Genomic DNA, 22,673 nt, shown 5'->3' on the forward strand with positions numbered 1-22,673 from the left:
GCCAGCCTCGGCCTCCCAAAGTGCTGGGATTACAGGCGTGAGCCACCACACCCGGCCCACACTTGGTATAACTTTAATTGAAAAAAAAATCTACATATAACTGGGCCCGTGTAGTTTGAACCTATGTTGTTCAAGGGTCAACTGTGTATAATTTTTGTATAAGCTTGTGATTCAGCAGTATTGTCTAAAATCAGCAAAGGTCACCTTTAGTATGTAAAAAAATCACAAAATAGTTTAAATGAGAAATTTCATTTTTATTGAATAAAAACATTATACAAACATGAAGATATATTCAAATATTTGAATACATTAGTTTTTTTGTAACTTTATATGCTTCATATAAAAGTACTGAGTTCAAAGCAGTATTGTACTTGCTAATCATTACCAAAATTCTGATTTTGCTATACTTTTCATCAGGATTTCTGGGACACTTCCCAACTAAACATATTAAGATTCTAGGAAAATAGGCGGGGCGCGGTGGCTCACGCCTATAATTCCAGCACTTTGGGAGGCTGAGGCAGGCGGATCACCTGAGGTTGGGAGTTCAAGACCAGCCTGACCAACATGAAGAAACTCCATCTCTACTAAAAAACAGAAAATTAGCCAGGCATGGTGGCACATGCCTGTAATCCCAGCTACTTGGGAGGCTGAGGTGGAAGTTGCAGTGAGCTGAGATTGAGCCACTGCACTCCAGCCTGGGCAACAGAGCAAGACTGCAACTCAAAAAAAAAAAAAAAAAAAAAAGCCAGGCACGGTGGCTCATGCCTGTAATCCTAGCACACTGGGAGGCCGAGGTGGGCGGATCACGAGGTCAGGAGGTCAAGACCATCCTGGCTGTTATAACACGGTGAAACTCCATCTCTACTAAAAATACAAAAAATTAGCCGGGCGTGGTGGTGGGTGCCTGTAGCCCCAGCTACTTGGGAGGCTGAGGCAGGAGAATGGCGTGAACCCACGAGGCGGAACTTTCAGTGAGCCGAGATCATGCCACTGCACTCCAGCCTGGGCAAGAGAGTGAGACTCCGTCTCAAAAAAAAAAAAAAAATTATTATAGTTCCCTTTCAAAAAGCACACCAACCATATCTTAAATATCTAAAACAATTTTTTTTTCTCTATAGCTCCCCCAACCCCCCAAAATCCTAGTGAAACGGATAGCAAGTATGTAGTTTCAGAAGGTGCTGTGGACACTGGCTATATGTGAAATGTTCGGATTGCCACACTTCCTCTGAGTAAAGCAATTACGATGGAAAAGTAGACTATAGCTTATATAATTTTGCTCTTTTGTGAAGGTTGTTATGTGGCATAAAATTGTCCTATAATGTTTAAAGACCTTTTCCTGGCCCTATAATATTAATCATGCTTATTATATAACAGTTGGGAAATACAGAAAAGTACAGAAAAGAAAATAATAACACTGTAATCTTAACACAGAGATACCTACTGGCAACATTTTGGTGTTTTATTTCCTGTCTTTTTCCTAAGCATACAAAAATACAAATATATACATATAAAAATGCAGTTACATTGTTGACAGGTTTGATATTTTGCCTTCTTCACTGAATACAATGGTCTTGTGTTGCTCTCCCGTCCCTTTATATATTCTTCGTCAGAATTTATATTGCCAAAAAAATCTTTCATTGACTGAATATACCATAATGTATAATAATTTAGAGTATTTATGATTTTATAGCTTTTAAAGTTATATTTTATATATTCATTTTTGTTACTTTGTATAAAATGTTAAAAGCTATAAAATGGAAGTATATAACACATTTTGACAACTGATGCTTCCCAGCATGCAATTCAACTGGTTCAAGCCCCCTTTATGCTTTCCTAACTCCTCAAAGGCTGGGAAGGGACAGCAGGTTAGACACTGCACGAGGATATTACACCTAGGCATTGAAGGTCACATTCCAGAAGGTCCAGTTGAAAGTGACTGAGTGCATTTTAAGTCACACATGGATAACTGAAGGTCCGTTTGTAAAGTTCACATGCTGAACTCCTACAAGCTGTAAAACAGAGTTGATAGGTTTGTGATCCAACCTATTCCTATCGCGGTGTATAAAATGGATGTTGTTACCTAGAAGAGAATAAGAATAAAAGGCTGAGGCATAGTATTATTCATCAGATTTACTGCTTGCTAAAATCAAGGAAGCTTTTCAACCTTTAATTAGTCCAAAGGGAAAAATTAATTACCTGGAGTGCATTATATTCTCTATATAATGCCATAATAATTTTTAATCATCGTAATAAAGTATGACAAGGATTATGGTTAAATAAGAGCGATACTTGATGTTTTATGAGATCCAAGGGGAAAGATTTTTAAATTATAACCTTCTGTTAGGTTTTATTAAATATAATTAAATAAAATGTCCTGTCAGACGGGCAGAATACGGAACTCACATAGATATCAAGCTGGAAAATCACATCTGTTTCTTAAATCTAATAATAAAATAAATATAATAAGGAAATAAATCACTCACTTCAAAAAATCCACTCCCAAATACTGATTTAACAGGCTATCTGTATTATAACCATAGCCCAAAAGAGGCTCTAAAATAAGGCCTTAAAAGACAATCAGTTACAACACACTTAGATGTTCACAATCCTTACATCTGTTCAAATACAGATTTTATAATTTATAATCATAAATTTACAATCTAGTTTCTGTTTGATTCTTGAACTCAAGACCAGAATTTTAACTTAAACCATTAGATTAAGTATATGAGGCATGTTTTCTTTTTTTTTTTTGAGACGGAGTCTCGCTTTGTCGCCAGGCTGGAGTGCACTGGCACGATCTCGGCTCACTGCAACCTCCACCTCCTGGGTTCAAGCGATTCTCTTGCCTCAGCCTCCCGAGTAGCTGGGACTACAGGCTTGCACCACCATGCCCAGCTAATTTTTGTATTTTGAGTACAGACGGGGTTTCACCAGGTTGGCCAGGATGGTCTTGATCTCCTGATGTTGTGATCCGCCCACCTCGGCCTCCCAAAGTGCTGGGATTACAGGTGTGAGCCACTGCGCCCGGCCATGAGGCATGTTTTCTAAGCACAGCTGGCCTTCTGCATCCATGGGTTCCGCATCCTCATTCAACAAACCACGGATTGAAAATATTCAGGGAAAAAAAGATAGCTGCATATCTGCTGAATATGTACAGACTTTTTTTTCCTGGTCATTATTCCCTAAATAGTATAGTACAACAACTATTTACATTGCATTTGGTATTATAAGTAAACCAGAGATGATTTAAAGTGCAGGGGAGGATGTGCATAGGTTAGATCCAAATACTACAGCATTTTATGTGAGACACTTGAGCATCTCAGATTCTGGGATCCACTGCAGGTCCAGGAACCAATCTGCCATGGATGCTGAGGGATGACTGTATGGTCCCAAGTTGGCACACAAATGATGCTCTCCATGTGCTCTTTCTTCTTTACTTATTTATTTTTTGGGACAGCGTCTCGGTCTTTCGCCCAGGCTGTAGTGCAGTGGTTTGATTTTGGCTCACTGCAACCTCCACTTCCCAGGTTCAAGCGATTCTCCTGCCTCAGCCTCCCTAGTAGCTGGGACTACAGGTGCATGCCACCATACCCAGCTAATTTTTTGTATTTTTAGTAGAGATGGGGCTTCACCGTATTAGTCAGGATTGTCTCGATCTCCCAATCTTGTGATCTGCCCGCCTTGGGCTCCCAAAGTGTTGGGATTACAGGTGTGAGCCACCGTGCCCAACCCATGTACTCTTTATTCTTACACAACAGAAGATGTGGACAAATGACTCAGAGACATGGAGATAAGGGACTCAAAAACATCTCCTTTTGGGTCTGAGGATGGAAATAAGTTGTTCAGAAATATGGCTAATGTCATTCTGGGCTAATGCAAAGGATTCATTCTCATTAATCAGGGCTTCTTTTTATAATGAATCTGTTATAAATTCATGAGAGGGAGGGAAAGGGAGATTTTGGCTACAATGTTCCAGCTGCAAAAAGCCCAAAAGTCATATTACTCAGTCAAAACCCTCCTTCTAAAAAATATGGTATTGGCTGGGTGTGGTGGCTCACACCTGTAATCCCAGCACTTTGGGAGGCAGAGGTGGGCAGATCACGAGGTCAAGTAATTGAGACCATTCTGGCCAACCTGGTGAAACCTCACCTCTACTAAAAATACAAAAATTAGCTGGGTGTGGTGGCAGGCGCCTGCAGTCCCAGCTACTAGGGAGACTGAGGCAGGAAAATCACTTGATCCCGGGAGGCGGAGGTTGTAGTGAGCCAAGATCACACCACTGCACTCCAGTCTGGTGACAGAGCAAGGCTCCGTCTCAAAAAAAAAAAAAAAAAAAAGTTATTTATTAAAGTAAATATTACTTGTATAACTTTTATAAGCTATGCTCATTAAGCAGACAGTTTTAAAGACGAAGAAAAAACAAAAAGATGATCTTACAACATAGTGATTTAGGCTTTTGGACCCTGTCTGATATGGGTGTTTGTCCTTTGCTGCAATGCTGGAACACAGTAGAGATCTAATCAGTTACAATACACTTAGATGTCCACAATCCTTACATCTATTCAAATACATCTGTTCAAACACTTAGCAGAGACGAGCCAAAGCAATCTCAGGTGGTCCACACCCATCAATAAAGTTGTTAACAGTGTGTGGCTTATAGTTGGACCTCAATCCCATTCTTTTTTATTTTTTGAGAGGGAGTTTCCTTCTTGTCACCCAGGCTGGAGTGCAGTGGCACGATCTCGGCTCACTGCAACCTCCGCCTCCCAGGTTCAAGTGATTCTCCTGCCTTAGCCTCCCAAGCAGGTGGGATTACAAGCATGCACCACCATGCCCGGCTAATTTTTTGTACTTTTAGTAGAGATGGGGTTTCACCAAGTTGGCCAGGCTGGTCTCAAACTCCTGGCCTCAAGTGATCCACCAGTCTCAGCCTCCCAAAATGCTGGTATTATAGGTGTGAGCCACCGTGCCCGTCCTCAATCCCAATCTTATGGGATGAGCTGTCCCTAGCACTGATTTACTTGCTGACACTGAGTAAGTCTCCTAGTTTTGTTAGGTATAAATCATTACATGGATTCTTTTTGTTAGGTATAAATAACTACATGGATTCTTTTTTTTTTTCTTTTTGTGAGACAGAGTCTCACTCTCTCACCCAGGCTGGAGTGCAGTGGTGTGACCTCGGCGCACTGCAAGCTCCGCCTCCCGGGTTCACGCCAGTCTCCTGCCTCAGCCTCCCGAGTAGCTGAGACTACAGGCACCCGCCACCACGTCCGGCTAATTTTTTTTGTATTTTTAGTAGAGACGGGGTTTCACCGTGTTAGCCAGGATGGTCTCGATCTCCTGAACTTGTGATCTGCCCGCCTCGGCCTCCGAAAGTGCTGGGATTACAGGCGTAAGCCACCGCACCTGGCCAGATTCTTTTCTTGAAAATAAAAAAAAAGCATGTGACGATTTTCCCCTATTTGGAAATGTTCATCTCCACTGAACATTCCTAAATAGCAGAGTGTGACAGCCATATACAGATCGCCAGCCCACAGGTGACTGTGGGAAATCATCCAGGCATGGGATGATGGGCATGCTCATCAAATACATAAACATCAAAATACACAGAAGCCTTTGAAAACAAAAGATGCCCCCCTACAAAAGCACAGCATCCTGACTGTAATGCCAAGATGTCCATTTGTACAGGGTGTCTGCTTTATGAAGAAAATGGTGGCCTCTGGGCCGGGTGCGGTGGCTCACGCCTGTAATCCCAGCACTTTGGGAGGCCAAGGTGGGTGGATCACGAGGTCAGGAGATCGAGACCATCCTGGCTAACACAGTGAAACCGCGTCTCTACTAAAAATACAAAAAATTAGCCGGGCCTGGTGGCGGGCACCTGTAGTCCTACTTACTCGGGAGGCCGAGGCAGGAGAATGGCGTGAACCCGGGAGGCGGAGCTTGCAGTGAGCGGAGATTGCGCCACTGCACTCCAGCCTGGGCGACAGAGTGAGACTCCGTCTCGGAAAAGAAAAAAAAAAGAAAAGAAAAGAAAATGGCGTCCTCTGAACTTGTAAAAAGCACAAGACGTCTACTGCTGAACCTGGGCTTTGATGCTTACCTGGACCTAAAATGAGGGTTCCACCTTGCTGAGCTGGGTCTCCTTGAAAATCAAAGAGAGGGCCAGTCACTGCCCGCCACAGGCTCCGAAGGCTTCCTGAGAGTAGATTTGATTTTACGTGGGGGCTCTGTCCTGAAATGTCGAAAATTGTCTTTAGATGTCATTTTATATTCAATTTGATAGTAAGAAGATAATGTATTTCTAGAAAACATTCTGTTTCTTCCTTCAAAGAATGGTTTCTCAATCTTTTACCATCAACATTTTGGCTCAGATCATTCTTTGTCCTGTGTAATATACGGTGTTTTGCAACATCCTTGCCTTCTATACCCACTAAATACCAGTGGCACCGTTTACCAAGTTGTAAAAACCAAAAATGTCTTCAGACAATGCCAAATGTCTCCCAAGGGAGAGAGGAGTAAATGTCCCAGTTAAGAACTACCGCTTTAAAGGAAAACGTGATGATGGACCCACATCGTTTTCCGCCACAGAAAAATGTCAACTATAGACTTCTCAAATTAGCAGTGCTTTCCATTTTAATTCCCCATTTATACTCTGTTTACAACAGTCTCACTTATTAATAGGCAGCTACAGTCCTTTTCAAGAGACATTGTGACACAGACTACTACGTGTTGGTCAAAACCTGTTTCCTCTTTCTGGGCCCACAGCTGAAGTATATTTTCCAGTCTTAGTTGCAGTTAGGCAAGGCATGTGACTATGTTATAAACAATGAATGAAATGATCTGTGCTGCTTCCAGGCCAAGCTCCTCCCACAAGTGATTCTCATGTTCCTTCTACATTCTTGGAAGGCTTGGGTTGAAGGTGGCATTTGGCACAAGATGGAAGGTGCCTGGATCCTGGAACTGCTGCTCAAGAGGAAAGGCATCCAAATAGAAAAACCATTCTTGAAATTTTTTTTTTTTTTGAGACGGAGTTTCACTCTCGTTGCCCAGGCTGGAGTGCAATGGTGCGATCTTGGCTCACTGCAACCTCCGCCATCTGGATTCAAGCGATTCTCCTGCCTCAGCCTCCCAAGTGGCTGGGATTACACGCATGTGCCACCATGCCCGGCTAGTTTTCTATTTTTAGTACAGACGGGGTTTCTCCATGTTGGTCAGGCTGGTCTCAAACTCCTGACCTCAGGTGATCCGCCCGCCTCGGCCTCCCAAAGTGCTGGGATTACAGGCATGAGCCACCGCAGCCGGTCCCGTTCTTGAAATTTAAGATAAAAAGAAATAACCTCCTACCATGTCATGCTACTGAGACATGGGGGCTTAGCTGTGACAACAGCCACTGCAGCTACCTCTTCACTTCTCCTTGGCTGTCAGTTTTCTATTTCTGTTATCACAGTGGCTAATACTTAATTTCCACTTCATTGGAGCAAAGAAACTCAGTCTCTTTATTCTCCTTGTAATTAATTTTTCTCCTATCCTTGCCATTTATGTCTTACTTTTAACTTTTTATTTTAATGACTATGCAAGCCTTTGGCCTGCCTAATTTCCTAATATTTCCAAATACCTATTATTTCTCTTAATCTCTTCAACTCTTTGATTTCTTTCATGTTTACATTATAATGAGCATTTATCTTACCAAGAAACAAATACAAGCTCACTAGCATAGAGACTTGAGTAAAAGATTAAGTTTTACTTTGTTTTTTAAGAGACAGGGTCATGCTCTGTTGCTCAGGCTGGAGTGCAGTGGCACAATCATAGCTCACTGCAGCCTCAGACTCCTGGGCTTGAGCGATCCTCCCCTGTCAGCTTCCTAAGTAGCTGCGACCACTGGTTCACGCCACCAATGCTGGCTAATTTAAAACTTTTTGTTGTTGTTGAGATGGGGTCTCACTTTGTTGCCCAGGCTGGTCTCAAATTCCTGGCCTCAAGTGATCCTCCCACCTCCGCCTCCCAAAGTGCTGGGATTACAAGTGTGAGCCACCGTGCCTGGCCTTGAATTTTACTATCCTATAGGATTCTATATGTGAAATAAATGCTCAGAAATCCAAACTCTCTCCTTATTTTTTAAAATTCAAAAAAAAATTTTGAGACAGGGTGTCAATCCGTCACCCAGGCTGGAGTGCAGTGGCACGATCATGGCTCACTGCAGCCTCAACCTCCCAGGCTCCAATCGATTCTCCCGCCTCAGCCTCCCGCATAGCAGGGAGTACAGGCACGCACCATACCCAGCTAATTTTTGTATTTTTTTGTAGAGACAGGGTCTGGCCATGTTGCTCAGGCTGGTCTCGAACTCCTACACTCAAGAAGTCCTCCCACCTTGGCCTCCCAAAGTGCTAGGAATGCAGGTGTGAGCCACCACACCCAGCCCAAACTCTCTTCTTATGTCCAAAGAAGGGGTCAATTAATATTTCAGAAATTTTAGAAATTCAACTTGAGATTCCATAACCTAGTAATCTTTGTTGTCAAGCACAATCTAGTTTTGCCAGTTTGAATTTAATTCTTTTGTGTCAAACTCCTGTTTTTCAGTCTTCTACAACCCAGTACTCCCTTGTATGTAATGGCTTCATTTTCTTATTCTTCATCTTTATAAAATAGGCACCATTAATTTTAAATTATAATTGTATAATATATTTTTAGTGCCTTAGTTTTCAAGTAAGACTATTCTGAGACTGATTTTGAGATTTATGCTTTATGTTTTTTTTAAGGAGAAACCTTAAAAAAATTATTTTATGAGAACCTAATATTTTGTTTGGCAATGCAGTCCTTCAACACAGGCTGAAGTAGTGAAGATTTGAATACACCCTCTCTTAAAATTACAAGCATATATTCAACTTAGTATTCATCTATTTACTTTGCAATTCCATATCTTTATTGTGACAATGAATAGTGAGGTGTTACTGAAGTGCAACTCACAGTTTATATCTAAAGTGCTAAATTTTTTTTTTTTTGAGACGGAGTTTCGCTCTTGTTGCCCAGGCTAGAGTGCAATGGCACAATCTTGGCTCACCACAACCTCTGCCTTCCAGGGTCAAGCAATTCTTCTGCCTCAGTCTCCCAAGTAGCTGGGATTACAGATGTGCACCACCACACCAGGCTAATTTAATATTTTTAGTAGAGACGGGGTTTCTCCATGTTGGTCAGGCTGGTCATGAACTCCTGACTTCAGGTGATCCGCCCGCCTTGGCCTCCCAAAGTGTTGGGATTATAAGCGTGAGCCACCGCGCCCAGCCCTAAAGTGCTAAATAATTAAACAGACCTTACACATGTTGAAACTCTGCTACAGCACATGAAAACTGTGTACCAAAAAGTAAGGTTCATAATCTGTACTGCTATGATTTCCTATACTAAAGAGAGAGAAACAAGCAGACTCTATGTTTACGCCAGCTCATCATTAGTTCTGATCAAGTTTAGGTCTTTTTCTTTAAAAACATCTATAAAGGAGCTGGGCGCGGTGGCTCATGCCTGTAACCCCAGCACTTTGGGAGGCCGAGGCAGGTGGATCACCTGAGGTCAGGAGTTCGAGACCAGCCTGACCAACATGGAGAAACCCCGTCTCTACTAAAAATACAAAATTAGCAGGGCATGGTGGTGCATGCCTGTAATCCCAGCTACCCAGGAGGCTGAGGCAGGAGAATCGCTTGAACCCCGGAGGCAGAGGTTGCAGTGAGCCCAGATCGTACCATTGCACTCTAGCCTGGACAACAAGAGTGAAACTCTGTCTCAAAAAAAGAAAAAAAAAAAAACAAAAAACCCATCAATAAAGGGATCATACAACTCTGCCTCACAAACAACTCCCAGACCCATCCCCTCCTCTCTATCCCCTCTTGAGGCCTTGCCATTTCTTTCTAGCTTATGTCTGCCCTACAACCCTGTCACAAATATCACTGGCTCTGGTTTGGCCAGCTCCAATCCCTGCTCCACATGGGTTATATGACTGTCTCACTTCTCTGCTTCAAACACTTGTATAATTCCCCAGCCACTTCATAATAAATCCAAACTCCTTGGCACATTACCCCAGGCTCAACATGAACTGGCTGTAACTTATCCCTTGGCTCACACCAATTCCCCTAACTGGGTCTTACACTCTGGCCAGAGGCAGGGACCTGTATTTTTCTGAAGGAGTCATGTTTTCTCATGCCTTTGTGCTTTTGCACACGCTACTTTCTGTCTAGAGCACCCTTTCCCACCCTCACTTCACCCAGCTAACTCCTTTCAGAGTGAGCTGAGACCTCATCTCTGAGAAGCCCTCCCAGATCCTACTCCACTTAAATTGCTGACAAAGGTATTTCTAGTCAGGAATGCCTCCCTCCATCACTGGCCCTTAGATGGTATTGTAATTAGCTGTTTGTGCCTGTCTCCCAGAGTAGATGATGAGTCTGCATGGTGGGGACTATGTATTTTATCACTGTCCTCCTGGGAGCATCCAACACAGTGTGGGTATCAAATAAGAGGTTGATAATATTTATTCAAAATTATTGATTTTTGTTTGAATTGAGTTCTCTTATCTGGCATTTCAGAAACACACATAAGCAGTACAACTCAAGTTTTCTAAGCTCTATTAATTACAAGGAACTGTGGCAAGGGCAGAGAACACAGATAATGTAAAGATGAATAAACATGAAACTCTTCAACTAACTATACTCTCTGGTCCCCTTAAGTGCCATAATAGAGTATATAATGAAGTGCAGTGTGCTGTGAAAGCAACAGAGAAGCAATGACCTCTGCTTGAAGAGTGATTCAGAGCCCCTTTCAGTTGGGTGATTTCAAATGATAAGTGGGATTTCCTCAATTAAAGGAGATGGGGTATTAAAGCCACGGTACTGAGGTATAAAATTATGTGAACTTAGTACTACTTTTCGTTTAATTACAAAAGTAAAATATACTTGTGAAAAATACAAAAGCCAATTTTCTCACTCCCCTTCTTGAGGTAAACACTACCATATCTTTTAAAACCTATTTCATCATGTGCGCGCGCGTGCATACACGATCTTTATGAAAATCCTTTTTGTTTTCACAAAAATGGAACCACATTGAAAACACTTCTGCAACTTATTTCCACTGAATAGTGCTTTGCTAACAGCCTTCCATCTCATTACACCCAGAAAATGAATCTTCTGGAGCCTGGTGTATCTGGACCACTTATTAGAATAAAAAGCAGCCTGAGGCCGGGTGCAGTGGCTCATGCCTATAATCCCAGCACTTTGGGAGGCTGAGACAGGTCAGGAGTTCGAGACCAGCCTGGCAAACATGGTGAAACCCTGTCTCTACTAAAAATACGAAAAATTAGCTGGGCGTAGTGGCAGGCGCCTGTAATCCTAGCTACTTAGGAGGCTGAAGCAGGAGAATCATTTGAACCCAGGAGGTAGAGGCTGCAGTGAGCCGAGATCACACCACTGCACTCCTGCCCCAGCAACAGAGTGAGACTCCATCTCAAAAAAAAAAAAAAAAAGCCTGATTTATGAATTGACCATGTTTCCCTATGCATATATACACAAATATGAAAATACACCACCAGTGTTTTGTATTTGAGACATGTTATGTCTTACCTGAGGAGGCAATTTCTTCACCTCTTTTCATTCCCAATCTTTTATAAATTTCTCTCTCAGGATCGACATAGATTTCATGAGAATATCCAGTCAGTTTGCAAAAAGGCTGAAAAGAGAGAATGGTTGGAATTTTTACAAGAACAAATGAGAGAAAAGTAATGATACTCTAACTTCAGTCAATTTAGCCTGCATTTAGTGGTTTAAATAATGTCATTTTTATGTCTGAAACAGATTTTATTCATTAGTCTCCCAATGTACTAGATATTTACCTCAATATGATGGTAGGATGACTGTCCAATCACTATAAGGGTGACATTTGCTTCCTTAGGAGAAAAAAAAGGACATGTATATGTCATTAGAAATTATGCATGTTTTATACAACATCCCTTAACCCAACTCTTCTGTTTCATTCTAATGCCACCTATAGGCTTCTAGAGGAATGGAATAAACAGCAAAATTGTGTGAGTTAATGCAAAGATATGTATGGTAAAATATTAATTCAGATGCTTCTTTTGCTAAGTAGGAATTTCCAGACTTATACATAAGACCTAAAACTACAAAACTACTAGAGGAAAACTACAAAACTGCTACATGACATGGGTGTAAACAATGATTTCTAGAATATGACCTCAAAAATACAGGCAACAAAAGCAAAAATAGACAAATGGGACTATATCAAACTAAAAAGCTTCTGCACAGCCAAGGAAACAATCAACAGAGAAGAGACAACTCACAGATTGAGAGAAGATATCTGCAAACTATACATCTGATAAGGGGCAAATATCCAAAGTGTAAAAGAAATTCAAACAACTTTGCAAGAAAACAACATAGCCTGATTAAAAAATGGACAAAGGGCTGAGCATGGTGGCTTACGCCTGTAATCCCAGCACTTTGAGAGGCCAAGTCAGGTGGATCACCTGAGGTCAGGAAATCGAGACCAGCCTGACTAACATGGCGAAACCCCATCTCTACTAAAAATACAAAAATTAGCTGGGTGTGGTGGCATGTGCCTGTAATCCCAGCTACTCTGGAGGCTGAGGAAGGAGAATCACTTGAACCTAGGAGGCGAAGGTTGTAGTCAGCGGAGATTGTGCCACTGCTCTGCAGCCTGGGGGGCAGAATGAGACTCCGCCTCAAAAAAAAACAAAAACAAAAACAAAACCAAAACCAAAACCAAAAAAAAGGCCAAAGATACGAATAGTTCTCAAAAGACATACAAATGGCCAAGAGATACATGAAAAGATGCTCAAAATCACTACTCATCAGGGAAATACAAATTAAAACTACAATGATATAACCTCACACTTGTTAAACGGCTATCAGTAAGATGCAATGTTAAGTGTTGGTGAGGATGTGGAGAAAAAGGAACTTTTGTACACTGTTGTTAGGAATGTAAATTAGTACAGCCATTATGGAAAATAGTCTGGAAGTTACTAAAAAAAATTAAAAATAGAACTATAATATGATCCAGCAATCCCACTACTGGGCATTTATCCAAAGGAAATGAAATCAGTATGTTGAAGAGATACCTGCACTCTCATGTTTTATTACAGCATAATTCACAATACCAAGATATAGAAGCAACCTCAGTGTTCAACAATGGATAAATATGAAGAAAATGCGGTAGCAGCCGGGCGCGGTGGCTCACGCCTGTAATCCCAGCACTTTGGGAGGCCAAGGCGGGTGGATCACGAGGTCAGGAGATCGAGACCATCCTGGCTAACACGGTGAAACCCCGTCTCCACTAAAAATACAAAAAATTAGCCAGGCGTGGTGGCGGGCGCCTGTAGTCCCAGCTACTCAGGAGGCTGAGGCAGGAGAATGGCGTGAACCCGGGAGGCGGAGCTTGCAGTGAGCTGAGATCGCGCCACTGCACTCCAGCCTGGGCGACAGAGCGAGACTCCATCTCAAAAAGAAAAAAAAAAATGCGGTATCACATTTGGTCATAAAAAAGACATTTTTCTGTTATTTGCGACAACACTGGATGCACCTGGAGGACATCATGTAAGTGAAATAAGCCAGGCACAGGAAGAAAAACACCGCATGATCTCACTTACCTATGGAAACGAAAAAAGTAGACTGTAATGATGGTTACCAGAGACTGGTTACTCAGGGATAAGGAAAAGGGAGATGATCAAAGGGTACAAAGTTTCAGTTAAACAAGAGGAATAACTTTTAGAGATCTGTTGCACAGCATGGTGACTACAGTTAACAATGTACACTTCAAAATTGCTAAAAGACTAGTTTTTACACCTTGTCATCCCAAAAAAATAACTAAAATCACTATCTGACATGATGGATATATTATCTCGATTTAATCATTCCACAACGTAAATGCCTATGAAAATATTACACTGTATCCCATAAACACATACAATTATATATGTCAATTTTTAAAAAGAGAATAAAAGGATACGCAGAGGAACAGTCAAAACATTGTTTTCAAAATGATATAGTCAATAATTCTCTATATTCTCCCCAAAGACATTCTTTTTTAAAAACTCTGTAGCACAGTTTTGTTTTTTTTTTTTTTCTTTTTGAGACGGAATCTCACTCTGTCGCCCAGGCTGGAGTACAGTGGTGCGATTTCGGCTTACTGCAACCTCCGCCTCCCGGGTTCACGCCATTCTCCTGCCTCAGCCTCCCGAGTAGCTGGGACTACAGGCGCCCGCCACCACGCCTGGCTAATTTTTGGTATTTTTAGTAGAGTCAGGGTTTCACCGTGTTAGCCAGGATGGTCTCGATCTCCTGACCTCGTGATCCGCCCGCCTTGGCCTCCCGAAGTCCTGGGATTACAGGCGTGAGCCACCGCGCCCGGCCGCACAGTTATTTAATCAATGTTATTTTTTCACATCCTGATTGATAAGGTCTGCTGAAAAAACATGTTTTATAAAGGCTGCTCAATGCCTTCCCTCAAAAAGCTCACTTGGGCACAAACCTATCTGTGCCTCAAGAAAAACAAGTATGTGGCAGTCCTAGGGACATGGAACTTGCAGCCTATTAACATAAACATTTGCACCTTTACGATATATTAGTATTTTCCCATAATGAGCAGCTATTTGAAGTGTAACAAAAAATAAAGGGAAGAAAATAATCATTTCCAGCATTTGTTTTAGGGCATTATCAGTCAACATTTGAGAACAGGCACTAGGTTACCAGGCAACACCACAATTGTTAGTACGTTTACCACCAGGCAGCACCCAGCGAGTCAGGGCAGAAATAGATCTCTGACGTCTCACTCCTTTTGGAGGGGCGAGGGTGGAGAGAGCTGCGGGGAGGGGCAATCTGGGCAGCAAGTGTCGCGCTGGAGCCGCGTCCTCCCCCGCCCCGCTCGCAAGGTCGGCAGAAGCGGGCACTGGGCCGCCCACGCTCGGAAACTCACTTGTAAGAAACTCTTGGGGATTTTGGCCAGATCCTCTACGTATTCCTTGCAGATGTAACACAGGAAATGCTGAAAGCCAAAACGGCAGAAAGGGCAAGTTAGTAAAGCAGCACCCTCGGGCCCCGAAGGATCCCTGTACTTCGCCGTGCGTGACGCGAGCAAAGGCGACGCCTGCAGGGCCAGGACCGGCGGCTCGGGCGCCCGGCGCGTGGGAAGCGGGCCTCGCCCTCGCCCTGCCCCGCCCTAGTTGGGAAGCGGCCGCGGCTGGGCAGGCTGCCTTCCCGTTTCCGTCCTAAGAAGCAGGAGGCGCGGCTCGCATCCCGGCAGCCTGCCCGGGACCCTGGGCCACGCTTCCCTTCCAGCCCCGCCGCCCGCTCACCCGCACGAACACCACCACGGCGCGGCGCTCCCGGAACAACGCGCCGAACGGTACCCGCTGCCCGCGGGCGTCCAGCACCGGCAGCTCGGCCACGGCGGCCGCCAGGGGCTGCCCGCTGTCGGGGCCGCTTGGGGCCGGGACCAGGGCGGCGCCGCCGCTAACCTGCCGCGTGACCGGGGCGGGCGCGGCCATGACGCGGGGCAGCGGAGGGCCTGGGTCCGCTCTGCCAGCGCGGAGCGGGGCGGGGCGCGCAGAGGCTGGGCGCGGTGGGCGGGGCGGGGCGTGCAGAGGTGGGGCCTGGCAAGTCACGGTCTCCGCGGCGCGGGCCTGGGAGTGAACCCCGCGGGCGGTTCTGACTCAGCTCTCAGGGTAGGGGACAGAGAGAGAAAGTAAGGTCCGTCCAGAGCGAGCAAGCGTTATTGAGGAAGAAAGCCGCCCGCGCCCTCCATAGCCACCTGAGCGGATGTTCTCACCTATTCGAGAACTGGCCGGGCCCACGTTTTGTAAACACACAGGCCGGGCCTGTAATCCTAGCGACTTGGGAGGCCGAGGCGGGAAAATCACTTGAGGCCAGGAGTTCGAGACCAGCCTGGGTAGGTAACAGAGGGCAACGCCATCTCCGTTTAAAAAAATAATAATAATAAAAATAAATAAAAGGTGAGCTGGGTGGGATGAGGATGATGAAGTTAGATGGCTTAGCAGCTGTTTTGTAGAAATCCCACACTTCCAATTCAGTTTCTCCTGGGGTGGGTAGGCAGGCATAGGGAAATCTAGGAATCTCAGCCTTTGTGAGACCAAACTGGCCCTGGATTTAGAGGTTCGTCTTTCTCTGGGGTTTCTCATGGGTGCTAACCGTGTGTCCAAGATTTCCAGAGCAGGACCAGATAACATTCAGGCTCTTTGTCTTCATAAGTTTACTCACTCTTGTGTATGGATTTGGGGTTCAGAAAGTACATCCTTTATCTATGGCCTTTGTTGAGTTGAAGAATATTTCCGGGGTGGAGTGCTAGGCAGGTCTATGTGACTGATGTGACTCTGCCACAAAGTGCAGGAAAGGCTGATGCTGCATCCTCTGGCTTTCACCTGTGTTAATATTTTATACTTTATTGAGCACACATTAAGTGCTCTGTTTGAGAAGCTCTGCAGTGTGTTTAGAAAATTTTAAGCATAGATCTGTTTCTAAGTCAAGATAGTTTCTTTCTGAGACACGGTGTCGCTCTGTCGCCCAGGCTGGAGTGCATTGGCACAATCATGGCTCACTGCAGCCTCCACCTCCTGGGCTCAAGCAGTCCTCCTGCCTCAGCCTCCCAAATAGCTGTGATCACAGGCATGCACCACCATGCCTGGCAAATTTTTTTTAGATTTGTTTTTGTAGAGACAAGGGTCTCCCTATGTTGCCCAGGCTGGTTTTGAACTCCTGGGCTCAAGCAATCCTCTTGCCTTGGCCTCCCAAAGTCCTGGGGTTACAGGCATGAGCCACTGGGCCTGGCCAGGAGCTTTATGAGTTTTTGGAAATAAATGCATGACCAAAGTGCAGGCTGATGAATAGCAGTCGCAACAGGCAGTTTGCCAGATGTCACCAAATTTATTGTAAGCAGTGTTTTGGTAAGCAGAAATTGATATACAGATAAGAATGGTGGTATTTTGGCAGCTCTAATTAATTGCTGATATCAACGAATGAAAAATTTTCTTTGACATTACTGCTTTCAGTGTCATATTTCATGTGAAATAAATTACAGGTTAGACAATTTCATTTTCAAATACAAAGAGCCACATGACTGAGTTTTTGCAGAGTGATGAACTCAGACATCATCAAAAAATAGTTTTGTAGGAGGAATAGTAGCCATGCAGAAATGCAGAAATTAGAAGGTATTGTCTAGGGAACATCAGTACATGACTGAATGAGACACTGAGAGATGAAGTGCCTGTGACAGTTATCAACTTATTGCTTCTCAGCTCCAAATTAACCCTTCACTATATACTCTGTGACAATGGACAGATTTCCTCTAAGCATCTAACCTTTGCAATGGACAATATATTAAGCATTTTCAATAGACAGTGTTGGCAGGACATTGCAGGAGGAAGGGGATTTCAAATAGCCCCCTGAGGGTAGTGGGTGGAGCTCTGCCTCTGGCACTTTACCAGGATACACACTTCCTTGGCAACACTGCAACTATTGGCTGTTCTAGCAACAACCTAGCACCTCACTTGATGTGAAAACTGGAACTTGAAAGCACTCCTAACTCTACTAGCAGCCCAATTCCTCACCTCTACCCCCAGTTCCTCACCTGTTCCCATCAAGCCACCGCTCTCTGTAGAGCCGTTGGCTCACCTGTACCCATCAGCATTCCCTCTGCTCTCATGCCACTGCTTGCTGATGACCTATGCCCTGCCTGCATTCTAGTGGGTTCCTTTCTGCCTTCCCCTTGACTGTATACCAGATCCAGCCTGGGCAAGCCATCAAACTTCTACACAGTAGCTATCCAGTAGGCTGAACTATACCTGCTCCAGTCAGATCTGAAACCCAGATTTGGGGAAGGGGTCCCTTTCAAGTTTGTCTTCTTTGAGTATTTGTCCTTAGCCATAGGTTCCTTATATTTTCTAGACACACTTTAATCAGAGTTGTTGTTTTTTCAGATATGAGGTCTTACTATGTTTTCCAGGCTGGAGTCCAGTGGCTATTCACAGGTGCTATGATTATAGCACACTACAGTCTCATACTCTTGGCCTCAAGCATTCCTCCTGCCTCAGCCTCCTGAGTAGCTGAGACTACAGGTGCATGTCACCTGATCAGAGTTTACTCATTCATTATATTAAACTTTCCCTGTTTAACCTACAGTGTGGTTTAAATTTCATTATTGGACCCAGACTAATACAGCACCTTTAGATACTATGATTAAGGAAAAGTAAATGTAAACTATTACTGTTTCCATTCTGTTATTATTTAGGAATGACCTGCTAATATTTGGTGGTGTAACTTCATATGTCCATGGTTTAAAATAAATCAAAGAACACACACTGAAAAATACAGAGACAGCACTACATGTGTGTAGAGTTGCCAGTGTAACTACTGTGTTGCCCAAGAAAGCCTCCTCCAAAATATCTTCTGACAAGTCCAACTAGAGATTCAACTGCCAAGAATACAGCTCTGAGGGGATAATACAAACAGTGTGTACAGTTTTTCTTAATTTGTTTATTTTAAAAAATATTTCCCCCTTTTGTGGTAAAATATACATGACATAAAATTTCCCACTTTAACCATTTTTAAATGTGTAATTCATTAGCATTAAGTACATTCACACTGTTGTGCAGCCTGCTCCATCATCCATCTCCAGAACTTTTTCATCATCTCAAACCGTAACTCCATAACCATTAAACACTAACTGCCCATTCCCTGCTCTACCTAACACCTGGCAACCACCATTCTACTTTTTATCTCTATGAGTTTGATAACTCTAGTTATCTTGTGTAACTGGAATCATACAGTATTTGTCCATTTGTGATTAACTTACTTCACTTGGCACAATCTCTTCAAGGTTCATCCTTGTTGCAGCACGTGTCAGGATTTCCTTCCTTTTTAAGCCTGAATAATATTCCATTGAATGTATCTACCGCATTTTCTTTATCCATTCATCTGTTGATGGACATGTGGGTTGTGTCTATCCTTTGGCTATTATGAATAAAGCTACTGTGTATGTGGGTGTACAATTCATTAATTTTTTGAGTGTTGTATTAGGGATCTCCAGAAGAGAACCAGACCATATATATCTATATATCTCTCTCTATAGAGAGATATATACATCTATATATCGATATATAGATGTATATATCTGTCTATAGATATATAGATCTATATATGTGTATGTATATATCTGTCTATATATAGAGACATTTTATACATATATATAAAATGGAGAGAGTATGTGAATTTATTTATTTATTTATTTTTTGAGACGGTGTTTTGCTCTTGTTGCCCAGGCTGGAGTGCAATAGCACAATCTCAGCTCACTGCAACCTCCACCTCCCAGGTTCAAGTGATTCTTCTACCTCAGCCTCCCAAGTAGCTGGGATTACAGGCATGTGCCACCACACCCAGCTGATTTTGTATTTTTAGTAGAGACAGAGTTTCTCCATTGTTGGCCAGGCTGATCTTGAACTCCCGACCCCAGGTGATCCACCCCCCTCGGCCTCCCAAAGTGCTGGGATTACAGGTGTGAACCACCGTGCCCAGCCGAGAGCAAATTTATTTTAAGAAACTTACTAGTGATTGTGGGGGCTGGCACATCTGAAATGTGTAGGGCAGGTGAGCAGGCTGGAAATGAAGGTAAGTATTGATGTTGCAGTCTTGAGTCCTAATTTTGCATAGCAAGAGGGTGGAATCATCTTGCAGTTTTGAGAAGTGCTTCTTTTTCAGGAAACCTGTCTTTGCTTAAGCCTTCTCTGATTGGATGAAACTCACCCACATTATGGAGGGTAATCTGCTTTACTCAAAGTCTACTGATTTCAATGTTAATGACATCTAAAAAATACCTTTATAACAACACTTAGACTAGTATTTAACAAATGACTGGATATCATGTCCTAGTCAAGTTAACACATAAAATTAATCACCAGTCTATCTCTTGTCAACTTGGCACCCATACACATCCCATAAAACTACACTTGATCTCCTTATAAAGATAATAACAAAGTCATACTTCTGCCTAACAGGATACAACTATCTGGCATAGAACTGAAAATGCAATGGCCGGGCGCAGTGGCTCATGCCTGTAATCACAGCACTCTGGGAGGCCGAGGTGGGTGGATCACCAGAGGGCAGGAGATTGAGACCAATCTGGCCAACATGGCGAAACCCCGTCTTTAGTAAAAATACAAAAACTAGCCGAGTGTGGTGGCAGGCGCCTGTAATCTCAGCTACTTGGGAGGCTGAGGAAGGAGAATTGCTTAAACCTGGCAGGTGGAGGTTGCAGTGAGAGTGAGCCGAGATATGCCACTGCACTCCAGCCTGGGTGACAGAGCAAGACTCTGTCTCAAAAAAAAAAAAAAAAAAAAAAACTGAAAAACGCATTAACTTTTCCCGCAGAAAAGGATGCAGAATCTTTGGATGATCTTCGCTCTTCTTAATATCCTATAACTTAAATACCGTGATAAAAAAGTTAAGAGTATTTAAATACTCTGGTGTAAAGTTTAATACATCCTACAGTATATAAGGGGCTAAAGAAGAAAGAAAAGATTTTACGCACACATGCACACACACATAAACATATTCACAAGAAAATAAAGAAGAAATATTCACAGCAACTACCATTCTCATTTAAACAATTGGTCATGTGTTTATTATATCTGATATTTATAAATACCTTCCTCTATTATCCATTCCATATTCCCTTGTCCACAGCAAGCACTTCAGCTGGTTGTGTGGTTTTTTTGCCTGGTGGGATGACCCAAACCTTCATTCCTGAAGGGGCTGAGCCATTCATAGTCCTGCCTGGATTGGGTTGTTGTAGTTTTCCATTGACTTTAATCAGAGGGAGTGTTAGTTCTAAGAGACACCCCAAGGGATGTCCTGCATCCCAGACATATTTTTCCTTACCTCTATTGTGAAATCCAATGACCCTTTGTAATCAGGAAAAAATCATCCCAGGCAGTAGAGTAGCTCCCTTCTTTACCTGTTGACTCAGAGGCATGCAGAGCCTGCAGTGGTTGGGTGGTTGTCTTGTTGTCCAGTTCAATGAAGTCATTGTGGTGTGACCTGGTGGAAGCATTCCTCCCTTCAGAACTAAGACTTGTAGACCAGCAGAGCATGAGGTCATGGGAACAGGAAGCGAAAGCTTTGCAAATATTGTGTAGTGCAACTCTCATTTCTACCCCTGGATTCCTGCACCTGTAAATCCTGTCTGTCAGAGAAACAGTATCATGTATCGGACACTGATTTAGAGAATACACGGCTTCTTGGGGAGCCTTGCCTCAGCCCTGCAAGGTATGGTCACCTAGCTGGTGCTGTAACTGAACTCCCTTCCCTTCCCTCCCCTCCCCTCCCTTTCCCTCCCCTCCCCTCCCCTTCACTTTTTTTTTTGAGATGGAGTTTCACTCTTGTTGCCCAGGCTGGAGTGCAATGGTGCGATCTCGGCTCACTGCAACCTCCACCTCCCAGGTTCAAGAGATTCTCCTGCCTCAGCCTCCTGAGTAGCTGGGATTACAGGCACACGCCACCAGGCCCAGCTAATTTTTTTTTTTGGAGATGGAGTCTCACTCTGTCGCCCAGGCTGGAGTACAGTGGTGCGATCTTGGCTCACTGCAAGCTCTGCCTCCCGGGTTCACGCCATTCTCAGCCTCCCGAGTAGCTGGGACTACAGGTGCCTGCCACCATGCCTGGCTAATTTTTTGTAATTTTTAGTAGAGACGGAGTTTCACCGTGTTAGCGAGAATGGTCTCGATCTCCTGACCTCGTGATCCACCTGCCTTGGCCTCCCAGAGCGCTGGGATTACAGGCGTGAGCCACCGCCCCCGGCCCTAATTTTGTATTTTTAGTAGAGACGAGGTTTCTCCATGTTGGTCAGGCTGGTCTCAAACTCCTGACCTCAGGTGATCTGCCTGCCTTCGTCTCCCAAAGTGCTGGGATTACAGGCATGAGCCACCATGCCCGGCTGTAACTGAATTTTCAAAAGGCCATTCCACTGTTCTGTCAAGCTAGCTGCTTCAAGATGGTGGTGAATATGGTAACACCAGTGAATTCCATGAGCACGGGCTCACTGCTGTACTTCACTTGTCTTGAAGTGAGTTCCTTGAATAGAAGGAATGCTGTGTGGAATACCATGACAGTAGATAAGGCATACTAAGTTCACAGGTGATAGTTTTGGCAGAAGCATGGTGTACTGGGAAGGCAAATCCTTATGTAGGGTGTGTCTATTCCAGTAAGAACAAAATGCTGCTGCTTCCATGGTGTAAGTGGTCCAATATAATCAACCTGCCACCAGGTAGCTGGAATCACCCTGGAGAAGGGTGCCACAGTGGGAGCACAGTGTCGATTTCTGTTTCTGGCAGATTAGGCACTCAGCAGCAGCTGTGGCCAGCTTGGCCCTGGCTAGTGGACGTCCACGTTGCTGAACTCCTGCATACCTTCACCACTGCCACGCACAACTTTGGGTTGTGGAAGAAGGCTGACTAGTATCCACACAAAAATCAACCTGTCCACTTGATTATTAAAATCCTCCTCTCCTGAGGTCACCCTTTGATGAGTATTCCTCATGGAATACAAATGTTTTCGTTTTTCACTCATTCGGAGAGGTGGGTCCATTCATTTGTTCCCCAGACC

The 22,673-nt window shown here is 43.7% G+C and overlaps 1 protein-coding gene across 2 annotated transcripts; it reads right to left on the reverse strand.

The window, feature by feature from the left end:
- Positions 1-233: 233 nt before the first annotated feature.
- PRXL2C (peroxiredoxin like 2C) lies at positions 234-15,630 on the reverse strand. 2 transcript variants are annotated; one of them, XM_002820003.6, is made up of 6 exons: positions 15,359-15,630; positions 14,980-15,048; positions 11,867-11,920; positions 11,598-11,703; positions 6,101-6,232; positions 234-2,080 (listed from the first exon to the last, which is right to left on the reverse strand). In XM_002820003.6, the coding sequence occupies exons 1-6, from the start codon at positions 15,548-15,550 to the stop codon at positions 1,953-1,955; spliced, it is 681 nt and encodes a 226-aa protein (XP_002820049.3). In that variant the 5' UTR covers positions 15,551-15,630; the 3' UTR covers positions 234-1,952. The 2 variants fall into 2 exon arrangements, with proteins under 2 accessions (XP_002820049.3, XP_054376281.2); XM_054520306.2 differs by lacking the exon at positions 6,101-6,232 and having other exon boundaries at positions 15,359-15,603.
- Positions 15,631-22,673: the final 7,043 nt, after the last annotated feature.

Source organism: Pongo abelii, chromosome 13, assembly GCF_028885655.2.
Source record: "Pongo abelii isolate AG06213 chromosome 13, NHGRI_mPonAbe1-v2.0_pri, whole genome shotgun sequence".
Taxonomy (NCBI): Eukaryota; Metazoa; Chordata; class Mammalia; order Primates; family Hominidae; genus Pongo; species Pongo abelii.